Raw genomic sequence first — 9408 nt, forward strand, 5'->3', positions numbered from 1 at the left:
CAACTTGGGCCAGTGAAACAACGTCCTCCACAACTAGACTGAAGAACAAAAGGACAGCAACTTGTCTGTTCCCCTTCCTCCAATTCCCCAGCGCTGTTCCCATCCCCCAATTTGCCGATAAAAATCTTTAAAAAAAATACTGCATTATATTCTTGAAAGTTACTAACAGTAAATTTTAAATGTTCTCACCAGAAAGAAAAAGGTAATTATGTGAGTTGATGGAAGTGTTACCTAATAGTACAGTGATAATCATTTTGCAATATATTGCATATGTGTATGAAATCGTTTCATTACACACCTTAAATATATACAATCTGATGTGTGCATTATATCTCAATAAATATGGGAAAAAATAAATAGGGAAGAGAGGGATGGCGGAATGGACAGAGATAAAAAATGAATCCTCTGGAGGGGGTCAAAATGTTTTATGTACTTCTAGTTCACAAAACTTAGTCATAAACGAGGCTTATGGTAAGTATTGAACCTGGGGTAACAATGTCATAGGAAAGCAACTGCCTCCATGACTGTCTTCAGCAGCAGAAATAACAGAAACAGTTATTGCTTCTGCCCATCACTCCCACGCCCCCTTCACCACCTGTGGATTAACCGAGGTCCTGTGTCCACCCCAAACTTTAGATATGCATTTCTGGCCTTAGCAATTTACTTTTGGCCATGAAGCCTAACAAGCTGTGTGTGTCTTCCCTCCCTTTTTTCTCTGTCCTTTGGATCCCCTATTGATCCATGGAGATAGTTCTCTCTCGTAGGTGGGGATATATCTTTGTTACTTCTTCACAAAATGTAACTCCTCTATCATCCTATGGACTTTGAGGAGATGGAGAATTTTTTTCCCCACAAGAGTACCATCCTGATATGCATTGACCTTTCCTTTCCTCGTGTCACATATCTGAAATAAGGATTTGTACTATGATTGATGACATTTTATAGGAAACGTGGTATACAATTGTACAATTTGTTAATATTTGGTTTACACTATATGAAAAAAATAATAATTGTCCGGATTTGTAACAATCTATTTATAATCTCTTTTGATTTTGTCTGTTTCAAAGGCAGGAACATGAGAATTCTTTAATCTTATGATATAAAGGTTGGATGGGCAGAGGAGCTTCAAGGACAAAAATATTTGTCTATCATCATTTAAACTGTATGCAACCCTGGTTTTAGTGGGGACAAACACTGGGTTTTGAAGTCATTTGAATTTTATTGATTGTGTTGTCATTACTTTCAAATAAATAAAGCAGAGTGAATGTAAAATAATAGAAAAAAATATATATTGGTCTCTGTCTCCAGTTCCTGGCACAGAGCTCCTGAAACCTTTGTAATGTTCTAAGTGATAAGAATGCGAGGAACATCTTTTGTTTTAATATTTGGTCTTTGACCCTGGTTCCTGACACCGGGTTCCTAAATCCTTTGGAATTTCCTGGGTGATAGGAGTGTTTTTTGTTCTGTTGAGGTGATTCTTGATGTGCTCCTGAGTGGCTTCAGGATGGGGGCTGGTCACCAGAAAGACCAAGCCATGGTTAGAAGCCTGGAGCACCCCCATCATCTGGGAAGAGGGGGGCTGGAAAGTGAAGTTAATGATCGATCATGCTTATGTGATAAAACCTCCACGAAAATAAGGTCCTTACACTCCTGCCACAGTAGAAAGCGGCCCTCTGTTAAATTAGAAACAGCTCTCCCCCACATCTAGCCATTCTGTTATTGTGTCCATTTCTCTGGGAACAGTAAAAAATATTAACCGTCACTAGGTCATGTTCCTGGGTATCTTTCCTGCTCTATTAGAACAGGAGTGGCAAAGTGGCAGGAGCAGACTTGGCCTGCGGCAGGGAAAGCAAGGCAGTGAAGGAGGAAGAGGCTGCTTGGGGGTGGAGGAAGGGCTAAAGGGCACCTAAACAGGCTCTTCAGTAGAAGATGTGGACTTTTTTGCTTGGAGGGAGAAGGTAAAGAGCTGGGTCCTGTACAAACCGGCCGGGACACACTGACATGCTCTTGTGCCTCAGCCACAGCAAGCAGCAGCTTTCTGCTCCCTCTCATGACTTCTAACTTCAGGCCTTGTAATGCACACCTGAGTGGAAAAGGACTGCTGTCCTCTGCTCTCCCAGCCCCTTTCTCATCTCTTTCTGCCCAGCCCATCTTCTCCCTGATGTCCTTCACTTCCTGAGGACAGGAGCACAGAGACTAAGATGTGAACCCACACCCCTCACACCTGGCTCAGGTCTGCATTTGTCTCCTCCTGTGAGATCTGAAGTTGGAGCATTCTGCCTCTTCACTCTGTCCCTTGAATAAATGATCGGCTTGCTTCTCCAGTCCCCAAGCTCTCATATGCTGTCTTCCTGTTGTGTCTTCAGAAAGGCAGTGGAGGTCACATCTCTTAGCTATATGCTGTGGAGGCGGTGGGCAAGTAAAAAGCAGAGTGGTATCCCTCCCTTTTATTCCATTCTGCCATTTCTTTTCTTAGTGCCCATGTCTTTTTTTGAGATGGTGAGGGCTGATACAAGTGGTCAGGATGCATGGGGACTGGGGCCCTAGGAGGCAGTGTCAGAGGGGTGAAAGGTAATAGGTACTGATGAGTCAGGTGGGAATGTCTAACTTCTAAATCCTGTTCCACAACAGACAAAAATGTCCTTTCTTCCTGGAGCCCTTGCATTCAAAGGGTATTGGAGTTGGAACTTGGAACCAGGTATCCTCAGTGCTCTTTGTTTCTGCCCAGTCATATCTAAAAGCCTTCCTGCCACATACCTTAAATAACTTATCTTTAAAATAAGACCCATGTTCCCTGTTTTTTATCTGTCCTGGGAATACTAGATGAGAACCTTAGAGATAGGTGAGCTTTCAAGCTAACAGGTGTTATAACAGAAATTGGCAGCTTTGTGAAAATGGAGTGCCATTTTGCTGGCCCGTTGTCAGGAACTTTGCTCTCATGAATGGGCTTGCTCTATTGATGCAGTACTTCCTTCAGTATTTGAGTCAATCTCTTCTAAATACTACACAAATAAATGTCCTTTGAATGGTGGTAATGATAGCAGCTATCCAGGGTGGTACCGTACATATTCACACAGAGAGAGTGCCCTCTGCCAAGAAGTTGAATTTCCCCTTAGATCCAAGGGCACAATCTCAGATAGTTCTGGAAAGAATAGTGGAGCAGTCAGTCTACAAGTTGTTACCTTAAAGCTACATCCACGACCGCCCCTCCCCCGCAATAACCCATGACCTAACAAGGTCCTGAGGAAGTGTCTCTGAATGACCGAGACCCGGGGGAATGGTATCGGTGATCTCCCTTAATTATATAGGACGCGGTAGAGTAACGCTGTTCTGGGGGCTGTGCAGGCTGTATGAAGGCACAGTACATGTTGGAGTACAGTGGGAGCTGGTTAATGGAAAACAGCCTTAAGGCACGTGACACAGGGGTCTTTGAGTAATCCAGTTTCACTTCCTTGAAATTTTCTCAATAAAAGCCTTGCAACGACCCGATTCCGGGGCTCAGTCCACAGGCTGACGCCCCCTGGTCCCGCCTTAGCCTTATCTCTGTCTCTTGTGCTCTTTCACTCTGCATCACCCCACTCTCTTCCCAATGCCCTTGCCACGCAGGACGTGACACCAAGCCTTTAGAAATATAACGGGATCTTTTCCTTCCAGGCCACTTCCTCCTCTGTACTTAGTTCTTTTATTTTTAGTACCCATTCTACACAGTCATCATTTCCCTCTTTCATTAATTTGAGGATGCACCTCAAAGTATAAATTTTATCCACAAAAATTCCAACCCTAGCCATCACCTCCCCCTTTTCAGACATCGAGTATATTTTGGTTCTGTTACTCATTAGCAGTGTATCTAGCTGAATGGGGACATTAGCTTATTGTTTAACACTGACTAAAGAGAAGCATCTCTACAAAAGAATGTCGTACCAGAAGGCTACCATTCTGACCATCATTAGAAGGCTTAAAAACCAGTTGGAAATGATGGAAACCCTATTAATTAGGGATGCTTAAAATCTGGACAAGTAGACAAGTTGATTTTCTTTTAAAAATAACTAGCTGAAAGATGAAGAAAGAATGTTCCAAATGTTTATGGAACATCTACTGTGGCCCGTTAATGTTAGGCATGCTCACGTCTCTCATTTAATCCTCACAGCAGCCCTGAAAGAAAAGAATGATCACCATTTGACAAATCTGAAGAGGCTTAGAGAGGTCTCTTGATGGGAAAAATATCTGAAGATATCTATTTTTTAAAAAAGTGAATAATGGCCATCTCTGGGTGATTTAGTAACAATGTTTTATGTTCAAATATAATAAGAAACAACATGCCACTTTCATAAAAAGGTGTAAAATTTTATACATTAATATATAGAAGCCTTGGCCCACGTCTTTTTTTTTAGTTGAGTAGGAGGGTGACTTTCCTCAGACTGCTCAAAAACACAACCTGCATAGAACAGGGATTTGGATTGGCAAACTTGTTGCACCCTTCTACCAGCCTTGGTCAATCTCTTAACACTTTGTAAGCGGGCATTTTTCTCTATACGACGAGTTTACTCGTTTCCCGCAAACAGTGTGTTAATCTAAGATCTGACAGATATAAATCCATGTCTCCCAACTTCCCTGCCCTTCCCTTGACATCACATTGCTTCTCAGGAGATAATCACAGAGGCCAATGGGGAAAGAAGAGAAACAACCATCAAAAAAGTTTCCATCTGGGCCGGCTGAGTGGCACGTTGGTTAGGAGCTGGCTTGGGACACCAGAGGGCTCCGGTTCGGATCCCACATATGAGGGCCAGTGACACTGCCCTCTACAGCTAAGATGCTGCACAATAGCTCAACCTACAGCTGGGGTGCCGTGAGTCACTGGCAACGGCGTAGGCTGCAGCCCCTGTGGCAGTGGGTTGCCATGGGCTACCATGTGTAGCCAGTAGCCAGCATGAGCAGCCAGCAGCCGCAGTGAGCGGCCGTCCAGAAGCCGGCGACTGATCTGCCTCGCCCAGGAAGAGCGCAATGATGGTGCCAACTTGGGCCAGGGAAGCAACGTCCTCCACAACTAGACTGAAGAACAAAAGGACAGCAACTTGTCTGTTCCCCTTCCCCCAATTCCCCAGCGCTGTTCCCATCCCCCAACTCCCCAATAAAAATCTTAAAAAAAAGTTTCTAATTAACCTAGCTCACTGGGGCCTTCATTTTAAGTCGCAGGTCTTACTATGCTCTTGACACTTATGGACGTTCCCTCCTGGTATCAAACGTGCACTGTGGCTAGAAGGCCACAAGGTTCCCCTTGCCATTCACAGTAAATTACTTTGCAAAATCTCCAGACATTCCTGTAAAGCATCTGGGTGTGTGGGCTTGTGCTGAGCAGCCATAATAATGGGCCTCTCTTTAGGCCTTGGAGCAGTGTGGCACCAACTTGGAAGCCTCCAGTCTACATAAAGTCAAAGTAAAAAAAAGCCATTCACCATTGCCCTGTGCTTTCTACAAAAATACACGTATCTGAATGAGGGCCCAGACTGCCTCCTTCACCATTTCATTCTATATACCTCAGTGTTGACTAGACCAGCAGGAGGAGAGATATCAAGTATTTGCAAGTCCCTAGGTCTGTGTTGGCATTCAGGCCTTCGCTTGTGGCTTGGAATTCCTTGACAGAAAACAATGTAGCAGTGGGTGCTCAGGAGAGGGGCAACTAGAATGGGGGCACTTCTTCCTGTTCCAGAATAAAGTTCTCTGAGCCCTGGGATTGGTTGTTCATGCAGACAGAATAGCCATAGAGAACCTATGCAATTTTAAAATTTAAATTATGCAACTTTAACATTTTAAAATATAAAATACACTTATTTTCCATCTCTCCTGAGAAAGAATGAGAGCAAAACTAATGACCATCATACATTTGCTGAGCACCTGATACCTGAAGAATTTAGATTACAGAGGGTGGGGAAACTGAGTAACCAGACAGATATATAGATAACTATAGATATATGATAGCTATATTCTCATTCTTTTATTTATAAAGTACTCATACATCAGTCTTGTGCCAGGCACTGAAGATAAAATGCTGAATAAGAGACAGCTTACATTCCTTTATGTGAATCATGACATGAACCCCTCCCAAATTGTCTGTTGATGACAAACTCCCATTATCAGGTGCCTCAAAATTTTGTACTCTTTCATCACCTCTGAGGGCCAAGCTCCATACAGTGACTTTCTTCAGACTGGAGGCACTGGACACGACTCCATTCTCCTGTGGAGCTTCTGGTGTCTAACAAGGCTTGAGCGCCTGCTGAATTTTCTCCTGCATATGCCACAGGAAAAAGGCTGCTCACCTGTGTGGGTTCTCTGGTGTTTAATGAGGTGTGAGTTCTGAATGAATCTTTTCCCACATTCATGACATTTAAAGGGCTTCTCTCCTGTGTGAATTCTTAGGTGTGTGTGTAGGTTTGTGTTATGACTGAAGCTTTTCCCACACCATGAGCATCTATATGGTTTTATACCTTGGTGTGCCATTAAGTGCTTATTAAGATCTGAACTCCATCTAAACCTTTTATCACATTGGTGACATTTATACGGTTTCTCTTCAGTGTGAATTCTCTGGTGCTTAATAAGGTCAGAGCTAACTCTGAAGCCTTTCTCACATTCCTGACATTTAAAAGGTTTCTCTCCTGCATGGCCTTTCCTGTGAAGATCCATATGTTTTGGAAGCTCTTGTTTACAAGTTGAAAGTTTCGTTTTTTTCTTTCCTGGAAAAGCTCTAGGCCGTTTCTGTACCTTGTGTGTACCACCTTGATTTTCTTTGCCAGTTGTTTTCTGGGCAACTTTCATTCTGGCCTTTCTTAATATTTTGCATCCTGATGTTTGCATTTCTAATGTAGAAGTAGATATAATTTGGTCATTTCCTGTTTCATTTTTAAGCTTTAGCCCTGTTGGAATAAACACAAGAATTAGCCATCTGTGTCCTAGAACAAGAAAACTAGGAATGGAGTGAAAAACCAATGATGACTGTTTTTTAAAAAAATACAGGAACAAGTGATTTCTTGTCCAACCTGGACAAAATTGCATAGGCCCATTTCCCCCTGATCCTCCCTGCTAGGCCCAACAACAAGCCCATTAAAGAACGTAAGACATAATCAACAGAGAATTATAAAAAGTAGTAAAAATAAGGCAAAATGGTTTGGGATCACAGGACTAGAAGTATAACATAGCAAGTTGTCTTACATCCCACATCCAATAGAAGAAGGCAACCCAGATCTAGTGTTTCCTAATTCTCAACCTAGCAACAGAAGGCTGCCTGGATAGGCTTATTCCTTCCCCAGTCTGAATGGGAAACCTTTTGATGACTTCAGAACCCGTTAGGAGACACCAAAGTGGTCAGGCAAAGCTAGAAAAAGGTACCTAGGCACAAGTAGCTCGGCCCAGGAAGCCTTTTCATCTCTGTGGGCCTGACACTCCCCATTCCCACTGAGAGACATGCTGGCCTAGGTAAATGCCTTCCTTGCCCTCAGGGAGCAAAGGGAGCACAAGCAGGGACACATGGGAGCCCTAGCCGTACCACATAAACCAAGGAAACACCATAAAGGCTCTGAAAATTAAACTGTCACTGGAAGCATATCCCAAAAATGTAGGAAAGAACCTATGTGCTAAAACTAAAGTAGGGTGATTGCCTATTAAATTAAAATATTTAAATAGAACCCAGATTCTCCTAACATAATAGACAAAATGATCAGGATACAACAAAAAAAATCACCCATCAGACTGAGAACCCAAAAAAAATCACAACTTGAGTGATAAAGGCAATCTAACAAAAATAGAATCAGACTAGAATTTAAAAAAACCAGAAAGGTAACAGGAAAATCTAAAAATACATGAAATTAAATAATACACTCCTAAATAATCCATGGTTCAAAGAGAAAGTTTCAAAGAAAATTTAAAAATACATAGTTGAGTGAAAATAAAATTACACTATATAAAAATATGTGGAATGAAGATAAAGAAGTGCTCAGAGGAAGATGTATAGACTTCAAAGCTTACAACGAAAAACGTCTCAAATCAATAATCTAAGTTTCTACCTCAAGAAACCACAAAAAAGCAAAATAAACCCAAAGCAAGTTGAAAGCAAACAATATCAGAGCAGAAATCACAATCAAACAAAAGCTTGTTCTTCAAAACAAAGTAAAATTGATAAACCTCTATCAAGACTGACAAAAATAAAAGGAGAGATGACACATATCACCAATACTGGGAAGGAAATAGGGTATATGACTATACATTGTGCAGTAATTAAAAAGATAATAAGGAAGTACTGTAAACAACTTTAGGTTCATGGATTAAAAAAATTTGGAAAAATGGACCAATTCCTTAAAACTATAAACTGTCAGAATTCAACCAATATAAGATAGATAATCTGAATAGTACTATTACCATTACAGAAATTGAATTCATAATCAAGAAGCTTCCACAAAAAAAGAAATCTCCAGGTCCATATGGTGTTACTGGAAGATTCTATCAAATAAAGAATTAACACTAATTTTGTACAATCTTTTCTGGAAAAGAGGAAATATTACCCAACTCATTTTATAAGGCCAACATTACCCTGATAGCAAAATCATATAAAGACCATACACTAAAAAAGAAAATTACAGACTAATATCTTCCATGAACTTAAATGAAAAAATGATCAACAAAATACTGGCAAACTGAATACAACAATATGTAAGAATTATATACTATGATCAAGTAGGATGTACTGCAGGTATGCAAAGCTGGTTGAACATTTGAAATTGATCAACATAACCCACCTTATCAAAAAGCTCTGAAAAATCATATTTCTATTAACTGACACAGTAAAGTATTTGACAAATCCCACATCCATTCATGATAAAAACACTCAGAAAATTAGGAATTACATAGACTTGATAAAGATTATAAACAAAAAATCCTACTAATATCATAGGTAAGGGAGAAAGATTTAATGTTTTCATGAAAATTGGAAACAAGGCAAGGATGTATACTCTCACCATTCTTATTCAACATAATGGGTTGTCGGAAAAGTCACGACGCATTTTTGCAACAAAAAAACTTAGAAAAAATACGTCATGACTTTTCTGACAACCCAATAGTATTGGAAGTTGGAGCTATTACAATAATGTAAGAAAAAGAAATAAAAGGCATTGCAGAATATGTAATTGTCTATGTATAAAAATCTCAAGGAATCTACAAAAAACAAAACTCCTGGAATAAATGAGTTCAATAGGTTCACAGGATGCAATATCAAAACACAAAATCGATTTGCAGACATTACCCTGAGCAATATTTTTACTGATACATCCCCGCGGGCTAGGGAAGTAAAAGAAAAAATGAACATATGGGACTACATCAAACTTAAAAGTTTTTTCACAACAAAAGAAACCATCAATAAAACAA

At 40.6% G+C, this 9408-nt stretch overlaps 1 protein-coding gene across 2 annotated transcripts in view; it reads right to left on the reverse strand.

Annotated features, from left to right (window-relative positions):
• Nucleotides 1–5950: 5950 nt before the first annotated feature.
• LOC109378371 (zinc finger protein 75D-like) overlaps nt 5951–9408 on the reverse strand; it is a 23240-nt gene continuing 19782 nt past the window's right edge. For both annotated transcript variants that reach the window (XM_019634775.1, XM_019634774.1), the window contains exon 5: nt 5951–6908. In XM_019634775.1, the coding sequence (XP_019490320.1) occupies nt 6199–6908 (710 nt within the window). In that variant the 3' untranslated portion in view covers nt 5951–6198. The remainder of the gene's footprint in view (nt 6909–9408) is intronic.

This window comes from Hipposideros armiger, unplaced genomic scaffold, assembly GCF_001890085.2.
Source record: "Hipposideros armiger isolate ML-2016 unplaced genomic scaffold, ASM189008v1 scaffold_1916, whole genome shotgun sequence".
Taxonomy (NCBI): domain Eukaryota; kingdom Metazoa; phylum Chordata; class Mammalia; order Chiroptera; family Hipposideridae; genus Hipposideros; species Hipposideros armiger.